Below are 15,197 nucleotides of genomic sequence, written 5' to 3'. Positions count from 1 at the left end.
ATTAAACCAGCTAATCCTGGTTTAAGTGGGTTGGGTCACACCTCTCTCTCTTCCTCACCTGGGCTTTGAAGGTGACAAAACCAGTTCCTCTCTGTGCTGACTTAAAACCCAAAGGCTGAGGACAGAGAACAGTCCTCCCTCCCCCAGCTCCTGACTAGGGAGCGGAATGCTTCTCTAAGCTCCCCACCTGCCAGCGAGGGTCGGCCCTTTTCCTGCTTTGTTCAGCAAGGTGTGCAAAGGCAGCTTCACGCTGCACTATTTGGGGAAAAAGCTGATGGTGGCAGCAGCAACAGCTCTTCTTCCTTTTGCAGGAAACTGCAAGGACATTTCAAAGTGAAAAGAACCCGTGGCCTCCAGCAGGAGCCCAAGTTCTGCCACAGGGCTGGCTGCGCACCCCAGCCGGAGTGAGCTTGCCAGAGACCCTGCGTGGAGCCTAACTTCGCTATTTACAAGAGTGAGAAAATAAAGGGTCCAGCTTGAGCATTTGCTGACACCTCCCCGACGTCAGGCAAAGCACTGCTGCACAAAGTCACTGGAAGAGCAGGCTGCTGAGCTGGACACAGAGGAAGGGAAGCAGCCTCTCCACCTGCCCCCCGCCCCCCGCCCCCAACATACTCCCTGGGGTGGGGTGGGTGGAGGGGTCTGCAGGGTGGGAAAGCCCCAGAGGCACTGGGCACCCAGAAACCAGAAGATGCTCCACTCTCCCTGCAGTGCTTTGCCAGCTCAGGCAAATAAGCCAGAGCTCAGGGAACTGGGAAGCCACTTCCTAACTGGCCAGACTGCCTCTGCCTGAAGAGCAACAAGCATCTACCACCAGACATGCAGCTCCCCACCCGGCATGCAAACCCCGCGTTCTCGTTAACAGAAGCAGCATGTGTGTGACGCGTGCAGGGGCAGGACCTCTCCCCTCCCACGTCAACACTAGATTCATTTATTAAGTGCCTCTCTGGCATTTCCTTTTTTGCCTTCATCCTGCCTGTTTAATATTGCATTTGACATTCTCATTTTATAAATGGTAACAGAAGCAGAATGGATGGCTAAAATTAGCTTACGAGTGAGAATGATGCTACAAATAGGCTCGTGAACACAGAAGCCTAGTTAATTCCACCCACACCCCTCCCCCCTAGGCTGGCTCCCTACTGAGCAATGGCATGAGGAGGAGCAGCCTGAAGCCGGGAGTGCGGCCGGGTCCCTGCGACGACACCCTGCGGCTGGCAACGTCTCTTTCTGCCCCTCAAGGTGGCCTTGGTGACCCTCTTGGTCCAGAAGGCCAACCCTGGGCCCTTCCTGTCTCTCTCACTTCCATCCAGAAACCTCTGTGCTGGGGCAGGGTGCCCGACCCGACCCTCTAGGTGTGCCCAGTTGGGGGACAGTCCTCAGATGGCATCTGGCAAAGGATGGCACAGCTCAGGTCTGAGTCAGCTTTGCTGGGACCCAGAAAATCACATCTGCGACCCCCTGCTGCTCAGCGTGGTCAGCGATGCGCCTTCTCCTTCCCTGGGGGACCCCCTCTTGCTGGAGCACTGAGGGTGCCCCTCTAGCAGCTCTTCCCTGCCTGAAGCCAGGTCCCGACACCTGCATTTCACTGACATGTTATTTGTGCAGATATGTAATCTTGTGATTACACTTACTTGCCCAATAAAAATGATCCTAAGTATAATGATAGTGATGGTGATACTAATAAAAAGACCTATCACTTTGATGGCTCACGCTATGGCCTGGTAAAAAGCCCTCAGAAGTCCTACCTCCAGTGCTCTCTAGGGGGGCCATTGTTTCCTGTCCTAGACAAGCACAAAGACTGAGTAACTGGCCCAAGGTCACAAAGCACAGCTACGGTAACTCCACCCACGGAGGCGCCCTCTGTCAGGAAGGCCTCTCAGGTTCCCTACACCCCACTCTGACCGCCCCTCCGCCCCTACATGCTCAGAGCTTGGGGGTGCCTAGGAAAGAAGCCACTGATAAGCCACTTTCTGCAGCCTCTTTTTACCTGTTTGGCACACCCCACCCTGCCTCTGATGAACAGAATGCTGACTCAGTACTGAACCTGGGTGAACATCTGGCTAAGTCTTTCCTTGGGTCCCCCGAGGCAAGCAGAGCGTGACTGCTCTGAGCTATATTAACTTCAGCAGGAGACAGAAACTCTGGTCTGTAAGCCAGATACAGCTGCCACTTGTTTTTGTAAACAGGGTTTTATTTGAGCACAGCCACGCCCACTCATTTACATGTTTTCAGTGGCTGCTTTTGGCAGTTGAACCAGTATGAGACCATAAGGCCTTAAAAGCTGAAAATATTTACTATCTGGCCCTTGATGGAATGTTATTGGCCCCTGGGTTAGGCCAAATGGACGAGACTTGCAATTACCGAGGGGGTTTGTTTTCAGGAGGGCTGATTCCTCCCAGGCTAGATCATTCGCCCTGCGAGAGAGCAGGCCACACCTCCAGGGCCAGGAGCTGACACGCCAGGGCCAAGACAAGCTGCAAGGACAGTGGTAATCACCCCCCCCCCCACTCAGAAAAGTGCAGGCCGCTAGAGGGAGTTAACCAGTGGTGGTGGCCCTGGGATTCAGGCTCGGGGCCACGTGCTCCAAACCAGGGGTGCTGAAGTGACAGGCACGTGCCACTCAGAGCAGCCAGCCCTTGCAGTGGGGACTGGCCCTGAAAGGTCCTCGGGAGAGAGCTGGCCCCTCTGGACACAAAGGGCATGTGAGCTGGCGGTGAGCCAGACTGGCGCTCCTGGCCCTCGGTTCCCTCTCTTGCATCTCTCCTGACACTTTCAGCTGATTTATGAACCCAAACGCCTGTTATCTCTCATTAGCAAGGGTCCCCCGCCACCCCGTATTTCTCAGACTTCGACGGGCATGTGAATCACTTAGGGATTTTTCAAAATGAGCTTCTGGTTCAGCAGATCTGGGTGGAGCCTGAGACTCTGCATTCCTAATAAGTTTCTAAGTCGCTTAGCCACGTTCCCAAGTCAGATCACCCCAAATGAATAAGGGCCATTTAAAGAATCATGCACTCCTGTATAAAGCAAATAAAATGCTTTGTGATCTTTCACAAGTCGAATAAATCCTTTTTTTTCCCTTTCAGTCATCAGGTTTTCTTAAGCTGGCAGGCTGGTTAACGGGAAGAATTCAGGGTTCAAGTCCAAGCATCAGTTTTCAAAGCCAGACCTGCCTCTCAGAGCTGTGGGCAGTGGAAGCCCCTTTGGGCTGCTGAGCTGGAACATCCCTGTGAAATGGGGCAAGCACCTCCCCAGGAGGACAAAGGGAGCAGCCTGCTCGTGAGACAGCGGCACAGAGGGCCCCAGAAAAGCCCGTTTCCTCCTGTGATGGCGCCTGCACGCTGCCCACCTTCCCCCAGCGGGCAGGTGTGGGCTCCCTACCCCTCTGGAGGAGGGACTGGCCCGGCCTCCCAGGAAGCAGCAGCAAGTCTTTGTCACTCCAGCCTCCCTCCCCGCGGCGGTCTCGCTCGCTGGGGGGCTGTGCTGGCGACTAATCAAGCAGGTGTCCCTGCTGCTCGGGGGCTGCCTCAATCAGGGGTGCGCGGCGGGGGGCCGTTGTTAGTGGTGCCCACACTGGGGCTAGCCGAGTGGCCCGAGCGCAGCCCCTCTTGGAGGGCCACCAGGCGGCTGGCCGTGTGCATCTGTGTGTTTACTGATACAGAGCGACATCTGTGCTGGCCTGCACCAAGGAGGGAGGGACGGGGCTCAGTATGGGGACTTCGGCCCTGAGCGGGGTGTTGGCCAGCGGTCACCTGCCTGGAGGTCCTTGGTCAGCTTGACCCCAGCTTGACACCTGGCTCGAGTGAGTCTATCCACTCTGCCCTCCCCCAGGAGAGCACAGAACTTCACAGGCCACGTGGCGGCTGACTTGGGAGGGGTGGGCAGCTGGCAGCCCAGCTCGGTGACCTTCAAAGCCCGTCTGTCGGAGGGGAGATGATGTTCTAGGTACAGCTGTGAGCTCTGGGCTTGAATCTGGCGCCGCCACTGGCCGCCAGGACCCTGGGCAAGCTGCTTCACCTTCCGTCTGCCCCATCTTACTCATCAGTAAGACGAAGGAGACAATTCCCACCTGCACTGGGCTATGTGTGCTGGTCAGGGGAGAGAGGCGCGGCGCCCACCACCAGAGCAGGCACGCAGAAGCGTTAGCTCCTTGTGGCATCTCTGTGGGAAAGCACCACATGGGGCCTTTGCTGCCCCCACCACCCCCGCCAGCAGGGCCTGCCAGGGAGGGGCAGAGGTCCTGTGACCTGCCTTCCTGGCCACAGCCGTCCTGCTCCGGAGGTCGGGCAGCAACTCTGCTCTGCTTCTGGCTCTCCAGACGGCGGAGAAGGGGCCTCATTTTTCAAAATGCCCAGAAGAGTCACCAACCAAATTAGATAGGAAATGGCTTTGGGAGCAATGGTGCGCCAGTCATGTGGTTCCTCCCATAATCCCTTATTTATTCCACAATGATTTATCCAGGCTCCACTGAGTGCCAGGCACAAGGACACTGCATCAGGGATCAGAGGACCTGGATTCAAGGGCTACTTGGGGCTAACCACGTGGGAAACCTTTCTTGTCTGTGAAGGAGAAAACAGCAGCTCCCCAACAAGGGGGCAGGGAGGAGGGGGTACAGCGCTCTGTGCCTTGCTGCCTATTCACCAGGACAGAGGACGGGTCTTCGCTTTTGTAGCACGGCTCCTCCGGACCTTCTGCAACTGCCATGCTCCCACTGGGCAGTCTGAACTCTCAGTCCTTCCGGATCTCTCACATCTGAATTCGGCCCATAGCACGGTGTAAATTCATTTCCTTTCCTTTGAACCATGGGAGTAGAAACCAGCATCACAGAATCCAAAGCAATGAGGGATTCAGGCTCCTCCATCACACTTTAAACTCCGTCCTTCTTCAGAGGAGTGGGCTCACGAGGCCCTTTTGGGGATGATGATGGTGGGGACCGTGGCAGAGCCTATTACACCTGGCCCTGGGCAGGCACTGAGCCAAGTCTTTGCTCGTGGGGTGTCCTCCAGGCCCCACAACCCCACAAAGTGGTCACATACTGGCCCGGTTGTACTGAAACTCAGGGTGGGGGGGCCCAGTGTCCTCTAAATTCCCCCAAGTTGCCTGTAACTGGTGGGGCTGGACTGGGCACTGGAGTAAACCCCCAGTCTGTGAGTCTACCCACCTGCCAGTTCCCCTTCCTCCCATCTACTTCTATGTTTGCATATTCTCTTAAAAAACAAATACCAGCCCAGGATTCAATATGAAATGGAAAACTCCACCCCACAAATGCAGCCATCTGCACCTTCCAGGGTCAGCCTCCACCTTCATGGGTAAGGCGACAAGTGCGAGACAGCTCACACCTCCCTCCCTGGCTCTGAGACACTGGCCAGTGGTCATCTTTCTGGGGCTGCCATTCTACCTTCTGATTGCCTCTGGGGCTGTCTGGGACTCCTCTTCCACCCCGAGCTCAAACAACAGACCCTATAACTCATTTGGCAGTCAATAGCCCGAGAGCTTCATTCACGGTGTGGGTAGTACTGGGGCATATCCCAGGCCTCAGTCTCCCCACAGGAATGACGAGAATAAAGTCTTTTCCTCTTGTATCTCAGACGATTCTCAAAACCTGTCAACAATGAATCCGGGCAGCACACGGTGTGGGCTCTTGCCAGGCTACTGGGGCCTCCGGGTGAGGGCAAAGGCCCAGCCGGGCAGGAATGGGGTCTGCCAGTGCTCAGCTGTCCAGGCGGACCTGGGTCCAGCAGTGGTGTACCCTGGCTAGGACAAACAGCCTTTAAAGCCCCTGTATCACTAATTTTAAAAACAGCAAGCGATAAGTACTGAAAGAGAGAAGCACCAACATTGGGGGCAGAGAACGCTTATGAGGGGATCTGGGTTATCTATATACTTATCTCTGTACCATTTTAATGCCTCCAACCTATAGTATGCAAAGAAGCAGTATTTTCATTTCAGATGCATATGATGGCTAGGAACAATATGAACAATATTATTTTAGTGCCCAGGGAAAAAATTAGCAAGTCAAATATTGAATCAGGCCTGTAGCGCCACATGCTAAGCAGATTGCTTTGATCTTATCCACACTAAAAGCTCTATTATTGAATTTAAAGTTGGTGAACACATATCAGACGAATATACAATGAATATCTGAATGCATGTTTCAGAAGTAAGGAATGTTTTGACTAAAGGAAGAAAATATCGAAGTTATAGCTACGACTGAAAAACAAATTTGTTCTCCCTCTTCTCTTGGGGCTGAAGTTTCCTACCAGCCAAACAAAACATTTTGGCCCCAAAGGACCTGCTGAAGGCTCCAGGAACCTACTGAGCTCCTATTTTTCTGGAACCCAGAAGGAAGGGGTTTGTCACCCACTTGGTCAACTTGAGGAAGGGCGTTTGAGATGCTGAGTGGCAGCGTGCACCTGCGACACATGGTATGGCGCCCTCTGGTGGCCATGTCTCTGGGTGGCCTACCCGGCTCCCCAGACCTTCAAGGATCCAGCCTCCCTGCGGCTTGAGGGTGTCCTGCTAAGAGAAGGAACTCCAAGCTGTCGCAGAGGACAGAAGCAGCTGACCCTGAGCATAAACCAGCCAGGTGATCATAAGGATAGAATGTTGATTACCCAGCAGGATCCAAAGAGATAATCTGGGTGGCAAATTTCATATCGAGAATCACCTCTTAAAAAGCCAGGCTGAACAAACAGCACGTGCATTCACGTGCTAAGCCAGAGGTCAGCAGTCTGGCACTTGCAGGCCAAACCTGGACCCTGAATGCTTTTGTCCAGTCTGAGCGTTAAAAATAGTTTTTACATTTTAAAAGGTATAAGTTAAAAACAAACAAATGAAAAACTACTATTTAGTCTGTGGGTGCTACAATAGCAAAGTTGAGTAATTGCAACAGTCAGTTAATATAATGAACTGCAGAACTGAGAATATCTACTATCTGGCCCTTTACACAACAAGCTGGTCAACTTCCTGCCGCTCACGGTTCTGAACTCATGGGGGCTGGTCCCCAGGCTCGTGGCCCCCTCAGCCGAAGGCCCAGTGGCCTGGCAGACAAAGGCGTGTGTCCGGAGGGAGGCGCCACGCTCCCTGTGGCCCTGCCAACTTACCATTTTATTATTGATTTCATGGAAATGAATCTCACAGACTTTCTCCACAACGTCTTCATTCTCAAAAGTGACAAAGCCAAACCCTAAAGGAGAAAAGAGAGCGGAGAGGTGAGTCTGGCTCCAGACACCTGCCTGCTGTCTTTGAGGTCCTGCGAGGTGACGGCCTCCACCTCTGAGGGGGGATCGCAGGCAGGGCCTCCAGGTGGAAGAAATGGCTTCTCATCTGCTCGGGCACCCTTCCCGCAGCGGGGGGAGCTAATGATTTCACCCCTGAAGCAAACAAGAAATTTACTTGTCTGTTATTCACCAGGGTCAGAGCCTGAGGCTCGCTGCAGGAGCCGGGCGGGTGGGCTCCCCCAGCGTGAGGGCTCCCCGTGGGGCCACACTAGCCCTTTCTGCACTGGAACGGCCAGCCCTCCGGTCGGCCTCCAGACAGAGGCTGTTATTTGTCCTTTTCTTCCTGAATTACTTCCTCTAATACCTCATCAGGACATCCTGAGGCATGGAAGAAACTATTAAAAGTTTCGGGTCTCTGTTCTGTGCGGGCATCCTTTTTCTACTGCTGCTTCAAAAGCACTGCGGATTTGGGGCAGTTTAAGACTGTTTGATGCCTGCTGTCAGCCCGTCAGCTATCCACTGTATTTACTCGGCTGGAGACTGGCTTTGCTTGACAAGCCGTACTGAAGGATTTTGGCAGCCGACCGCTGCTCGGCATCCTGAGTTCCTCCGTGACTGTCCCGCCCCTCTTTTTTCTCCTCTCGACCCCGACAGGGCTTCCAGCAGGCTGCCCCAGCTGTGACCACCCCCTGGCCCGCTCACGGGATGGCACCCCACCTCGGATGGAACGCAGCCACAGTGCCAGCGCCGTCTCCAGGAGGGGCCCGCGCAGCGGGTGCCTCACCCTGACTGGGAGGCAGCAAACCTGGGCTCCAGTTCTGACTTGGCACTAACTTAGATGTCATCCCGGAAAGCCCCTTCCCCTCTCTGAGCCTCCAGCCTGCACCTGCAAATGACCGTGGGGACGCTGGATGAGTCTGGGCCCTCATTCCATTCACAGCCCACATCCAGATTTGCGAGGCTCTCGGTGATGGACAGTAAGACCCCTCTGTCTCCAACTCTGACACCACCTTCTCCGAGATACACTGAGCCCCTGAGTCGTAGCTCCTGCTGCGTCTAGAAGATTCCTCAGGAAAGGAATGAAAAAGACTACTTCCTGCTCTCAATTTGCAGTAAAGCAGAGAGTCAGGACCACCACATAAATGTCAGTCATCTTTACTATGACTCATAATTTACCTCGACACCAAATATTGACCGATGTTCTCCGCCTGCACTGCCTGGACCTTTGTAGACACTAAGGGTGAAGGTCAAAAGCACCGTTAGGGGACCACGTGCATTTGCTGCAGGGGCTCAAAGTCGACGAGTTTTTCCCAGCATCACCCTGGAGAAGCTTGGTTCAGACTGTAGCACTTTGTTGGAAGAGGTGAGACTAGCCACCTTTCACCAAGTTTACACAACTGCCCGACCCAAAGCCAGGTCCTGTGGAGAAGGCCATACCATCGTCCCTGGGTTCTGTTTGGGCATCTCCGCTTGGGCCCTGGGCCCCATTTATTACTACAGTTGAAAGACAGCCACAGCCAGAGGCGTCTCCAACACTGCTCTCTGGGCTTCAGTGGGCTGACTCCCCACACCCCAACTCTAAGGCACCTGAAAACCACCAGATAAGCTTCTCACCAGGCAGGACCTTTGGTTTTGGTTTTGGTTGATCCCCTCCTTCTGGTCCACCCCGAGAGCAGATTCAAGCAGCCCTTCTGCAAGTAGGGGTTAAGATGCAGGCCCCCCAAAAAGCGCCCAGGGGCTGGAAGGGAGGCGGGTGGCATGGTGGAGGGTGCAGGAATCACTAGCATTGGCTTCAGGGGTAAAGGTAGGGCCCTGGCGTGGTTCAATCTGGGTCCCCAGTATGCAGGGACCCTAACTAGAGTGCTGAGTGGCTGGTGGCTACCATTAGCTGAATGACTGAGAGAACTCTTTCTGCTCTGAGCATAATTGGTCCATCTGTATTATTACCACCTGCCTCAAAAAACTGACTGGACCCTACCTTCTGTGAGGCATTGTGGGGGATGAAGCGACAAGCAATTCACACTCTAAAAGGTACAAGTCAGAGGCCCAGGACAGCATCGCCCCTATGCAGACCTTACCTCTCTCTCACAACCCTCACTTCTAGCCTGAAGTTCCTCCTTCGGGCCTGGACTAGGCAACATGTGAATCCCTAGATAAGCCAGGATGGGCCAGTTCTCAGGGGAAACCTCAGTGCACAAAGGGCTAACAGTGGCCACCAAAAGAACCGTCCCTGGGACTTTGGAAAGTGGCCCCCATTTTAAAAGGACTTTTGAGGGCTCTCCCTAGTGGCGCAACAGCTTAAAGTACATCATTATGAAGCTCTCCGAAGCCACTGCAGCACGAGTTCGATCCCTGGCCAGGAAGCTGACCTGCATGGTGCTCCCCTCAGCATTGTACTTTCTCAATCTGCCTACTCTGCTCCTCACTCTTGTCTCTGGTGACTCCTCTCACCCATCACACCTCTGGCCTGTACCCCAGTTCTGTAAGCATAAATAAGTCTTTTTTTTTTTAAGTAGTTTTGAAAAGTAAGTTAGGGATGTCAAGAAATCATTTGGGGGCCCTCCCTGGTGGTGAAGCGGGTTAAAGTACAGCACTGTAAAGCTACTGCAGCCACTGCAACATGACTTCGATCAGCCAGGGAGCTGATCCACATGGTGCAGCAGACCTCTCCTGTCTCGCCCACTGCTCCCCTCAGCAGTGTATTTCAGTACATCTGCCTGTTCTGCTCCCCACTTTGTCTCTGCTGAATTCTTTCACTCCCCACACCTCTAGCCTGTACCCTAGTTTTGTATGCATCAATAAGTAAATCTTTTTTAAAAAAAAAAAAACAAATGAAAAAGAATCATTTGGATTTAAGGCAGGCCCTATCTCCAGCGACAGGTGCTGTTCTGTGAGAGCACATTTCCCAGCGGGGCAAGTTCACACGAGGCTGGAAGCGGCCAGGAAAGACTGTCTCTGCACTGTCAGAGGGGTACGGCCCAGTCCACACCTGATTTCGGACTTCTGGCCCCCAGCACTGAGAGAGGACACATTTCTGCTGCTGTAGGTTACAAACTTGCTGGCCATTTGCTATGGCAGCCACTGGAATCTGACAGAGCAAGGTGAACATAGAAAGGCCACCTGTGGGGCGGGGTCCCACAGGTCAAGGTCGTGCTTCGGACAGAAGACAGGACAGCAGACCCCCCATCGGGAAAGCACATGAAAATCAGTGCCAGGCCTGGGCACCGCCCCACGAGTCAAAGAGGGCAGGCTGAGGGGGCCACCTCGCTGCCGCACGCCGGCCGCCGTCCAGGAACAGGGCCCAGTCAAGTCACCGCGGCCCGGAAGCCCAGAAGCGGCCTTTCCAACACGACCGCTCCTTCCGGGTCGGCTGTGCAAAGCTCTGCGTGAGCTTCTGGGCCAGTGCCATGCACGATTCACGGGTGCCCCCATTTTCCACTCGCGCTGTTGCTCAGACAGCCAGGGGGCGAGGGAGCCAGGAGACAGGAACAGCACGCAGACCGCTGCACTGGAAGGGCGGGCAGTGCCGGCCATCATCTCCAATTCTGACTCTGCCCTTCTCCCTGCTGGTCTCTTTCCTAACCCCACAGGACTCAAAATCCGAGTATCACAAAAATGATTTTCCTGATCAAAGGAGATGGCCTGGATTTCAAGCCTGTGTACCTTGGATGCATAACAATTCAACGATGTCAAGACTCATTTGCAGGATTTTAAAGATCTATATCGTTTTCAACATCCCTGTCTGTTTGGCCCGAAGAGAGAAAACAAACTTGATTATGTCTAAAATATTTATTTATTCCATTTGGAGAAAGCAAAGAAGCAATGAAACACTTAATTATCAATAAATGTTATTCCTTAACATAGAATCATTTTTATCTCACAGGTGCATTATCATTTACAATAAATTAGTAACTCACTGGCAAACCACCCCCTAAATAAATGAAACTAGGATTGAAGGTCAGAATTTGGGAGGGGCAAATCTCTTTTGGCATTAAGGTCCTTTTCTTTTTTGTAGTTGATTTTTTTTTATTAGGTAAAATATACATCCTATAAAATGCGCCATTTTATCAGGGTGCAACTCAGGACATGAAGCACATCCACAGTGCCGACAGCCATCTCCTGCACACATTTCCAGAACTTTCCCCCATATCACGCGGAGCCCTGTACCCATTAAAGCAGCGACTCCATTCCTCTGTGAGGCCCGGGGAAGCTCTACTTTGTCATTGTGAATCTGCCTATTCCAGGTCTCCTCTAAGTGGGATCTTAAGTATTTGTCCTTTTGTACCTGGCTTATTTCATTTAGCAGAATGTTTTCAAGGCTGTAGATTTTCAAGCAGTCTGCTGGGTATGTAGGTTCCACAAGAGACTCAGGAAGGTTGTGTTTTCCTGAGAAGGGGCAGGAAGGACTGATGATTCCCTGTCATTTGTCCAAAAGAGTCCCACAGAGGGTGAGAAATGGGAGTCTCAGAAAAGTTCATCAGGGGGAACAGCCAGGTGAAAGAAACATAATTAGCCTCATTCCAGAGCGAGGGTCTAATGTGTGCTGCATATGCTGCCCCTTCAGAGTTGCCGCACCCCTCTGGGTTTCCAAAAGAAAAAGGAAGGCTGGATGTGGTGTTGGCTGGTGGGAGAGAGGGAGTCCTGCTTGGGGAGGGTGAGCAAGAACTTGGAGCCATACTCCGTGCTCAGTTTCTCTTCTCCCTTGGACCCAAGACACAGCCCAGAACCAGAGGACCCTTCCTCAGGTATTTAAACTCACTCAAAGTACCACCCAAACAGAGAGATGCTCAGGGGCCTGAGAGCCGGGGCAGGAGCACTCATAAGCAACTGCATCATCGATAAGAATCAATGCAAGTCCTGAGTTAACATACGTGGTTAGTGGGGGGAAAGGAAGAAGGCCCAACTCAGGACAGAAGAGACAAGCTCACCAAGGGAACCCTTCTCACCTGCCATTGGCAAAATGGCACCTGACCAGCCTCTCACAGAGCCCCCACCTGGACTGCACCCCGAGGGCTCTAGGAGTCAGCAAAACTGGGACAAAGAAGGTGGTGGGAAAGCTAACTCCCCACCAGGGATTTAGAAAGACATAAATAGGGTAGCTGTTGACAGGAAGCATTTAAAAATGAAATTGTACAGCATTCTCCTGAATGAAGCTATTACTGGAAACTAACAAGTAAGCTCTATTTAAGAGATAAGCATATAACAGTCAAACCTTGTCCCCTCCTTTATTCAAGTACACAAAACTGAATATGCATCTGAATAATAGCAAGCTATAAAACACATGCACACACAAGCCCAGGAGAGAGCAGGGATTTGAAAAGAAGAGATCTCAAAATTATAGTGACCTGCTCCAAACACCATCACTGAAGAGCATGGGAGAGTTAGCTTGCAAAGAATTCTTTTAAGGTCAGGGAGGGCAAGGTGGGAGCAGCTTCCTCATCGTCTCAGAAATAATATTCTCTTATCATACAGGTCACTGAGCACTCGCAAGCAATTGCATAGATCTACTGCAACATCGGTAAGAATCAATGCAAGTCATGAGTTAACATACTTGGTTAGTGGGGGGGAAAGGAGGAAGGAAAAAACCCCTAGGTCCTCAAAGTCATTCTGAGTATCCCATAAGGAATTTAAGGCATGTGTATGCACGTCTCACGCAACCTCCTGCTCTTGCTCATAACCCAGTGTTGCCCCAGTGTGTGTGTCTTGCTCATAACCCAGTGTTGCCCCAGTGTGTCTGTGGGCTGCTTCAGTACCAATGCAAGTTCCTCGGCTCTGGGTGTGGGGAGTACTCTCTGGTTTCAAAATGCTTGTCACATGTCTTCCTGCCCCATCCCCAGGGCAAGCCCGTGAGAGGCAGGGGAGCCTCCGCCATAGTCACGTGCTCAGCTGCCCCCTGCAGTTAAGTGACCCACCGAGGTGACATGTGGACAGGAAGCCACAGCAGGAGCTGAACCCCCAAGTCCTCCTCCAAGCCCCTCTCACACCCTGACCTTGATTTTCTGGCACAGGTTTCCACAACTCCCTTGGGTCAGAGAGGGTGAGGGCCCAGGTTCGAGGTGGCTGGTCTGCTTGCTTTGCTGCGGTCAGCCCCCACTTAGCTGTGTGCCCATTAGCCCCTCGCTTCTAATCTGGAACATCACTGGGTCACCTCTGTGGGCAACGTCAGGTTTAGCAAATCAGGTTCATGTGCCTAGAAACCTGGCCATTGAAGGTCCGGCCCACTTGATGAGAAGAGCAGAAAGGGGTAGGATGTTCACATATATGGGGGGTGGAGGGACAGCGGTTTCACATGGTGGGTTTGGCCCATAAAATATAGCCCAGAAGACTGATCGGTTGTAAGGAAACCACACAGGTGTCTTTCCAAAAGAAATGAGATGCTCCTGATTACTGACGGCCATTGTGGGACACCCACTGCACGTTACCTGGACTTAAGGGAAACCCCACCTGAGTGGCCATCAAACTTCCCTGAGTATCTTCAGACATCAGGTTTTAGGCAAGGGGGGAATGGGGTTCCAGTTCTGCTCTGGCCGCTTTCATGTCCAAACAGGAATGTAAGAACGTCACTTCCCACCCAGCTAGCGGCAGGACCTGCAGTGCTCTGTGTGACGGCTGGTGTTGCCGGGCAGCAGTCAGCCCACACCCAATACTCATCGTAGAGAAAGCTGAACAATCTCTATGGAGCGGCCATGCTTTAACTCCACCTTAACCTTGACCCGGCCTTCCCGTTGTCCCAACTTTACAGGTGAAGACCTGAGGCCCAGAGAGAGGCTCTTTCCAGCACAGCCTCTACCCTGTTTCTTTCAAAAGAAGTTGGGGCCTTCTGAACCCAGCATCTCCTGGATTCTAAACTGGGCCTGCTGCTTGGCTCTAAAATCCTGCTCCGGCACATTTCTTTGCAAGAACCTCACACCAAGGAGCAAGCAGTCCCGCCTGGACGGCCCAGCAGGAGGAGGGCCAGGCAGGGGTGTGGAAAGATGTCTACTGCTAAGTGCCAGCTTCCTGCTGCCGCATGTATCCTCCACACAAAGCCAGCTAAGGGCGCGCTGTGGGGGGCTCAGCGACAAACAAAGATGACTTGTATGAAGAAGTAACCAGGGCACCTCTCTCCTCAGCCACTCTTAACTAGGGTGGATGGAGGGGTCTGCAGACAGCCCTCTCTCAGCAGGCCCTCTTTTCCCTCATGTCCCCCCTCCCTGACCCTGAGACAGTGAGCTGCCTCTTTTGGGGGTGCTTTCCAGCCCAGCCTTTCCTCCCTGCCATGTCCCCTTCAAGGCGGCTCTGCGTCCTTCCCATGATGGCATCACTCATGCACCTGCTTCCTCGTTTACACCAGTAGTTTGGCAGCTGGTTGCTGTAAACTATAATAAAATGCCTTTCCAAAAAATGAAGGAATGTGACCAGACACGCCAGACATCATGATATTAAAGCCGTGTCAATTAATTTCTCCCCCTGCCTGATAAACGAGCCCCATTCCATCTCTTAATAATGAGGAGAGAAACAAGAAAAGTTGACACTTAGTTTAATTTATTTTCTCAACTTGCCTGGTCATATTTCTTTCTGCCTTGCAGAGCTGACTAGGGCTGTGGGGAATTAACAAGTGGCTCACGCGCAGGCCAGGCATAGATCGGTGCGAATCGACACGGGTCTCCTGTCTCCCCACACAACACTTAATCAGGAGGGGGAAGTGACTTGGTGAGCAGCTCGCACCTGCTCCTCTCCAGCCACCTTTGGGGGCTCGGCTGAGGGAAGGTGGGTGTGGGGCGGGGAGCCGTCTCCGGTGTGTGGGGAATCTGCGAACAGGAATGGCTCCACCAGATTCCCAATCTAGTGGGGAGGAGATGCAGAAGACTGAATTCCCTAAATTAATATTAAGCTATATGAGCGGCATTTGCCAGAGGGAAGCTGATTTCTCAAGTGGAAAGGCAACTTGCTCTCCCACTTGGCCTGAGGATGTGCTAGCCAGCATCTGACCTGGAA

The 15,197-nt window shown here is 52.8% G+C and overlaps 1 protein-coding gene across 6 annotated transcripts in view; it reads right to left on the bottom strand.

The window, feature by feature from the left end:
* MSI2 (musashi RNA-binding protein 2) overlaps positions 1 to 15,197 on the bottom strand; it is a 357,761-nt gene that overhangs the window by 56,003 nt on the left and 286,561 nt on the right. For all 6 annotated transcript variants that reach the window (XM_004684404.2, XM_012726498.1, XM_012726499.1 and 3 more), the window contains one exon: positions 7,104 to 7,186. In XM_004684404.2, the coding sequence (XP_004684461.1) occupies positions 7,104 to 7,186 (83 nt within the window). The remainder of the gene's footprint in view (positions 1 to 7,103; positions 7,187 to 15,197) is intronic.

This window comes from Condylura cristata, unplaced genomic scaffold, assembly GCF_000260355.1.
Source record: "Condylura cristata isolate star-nosed mole 26May11 unplaced genomic scaffold, ConCri1.0 scaffold00017, whole genome shotgun sequence".
NCBI lineage: Eukaryota > Metazoa > Chordata > Mammalia > Eulipotyphla > Talpidae > Condylura > Condylura cristata.
This window is presented reverse-complemented; position numbering and strand designations above follow the sequence as displayed.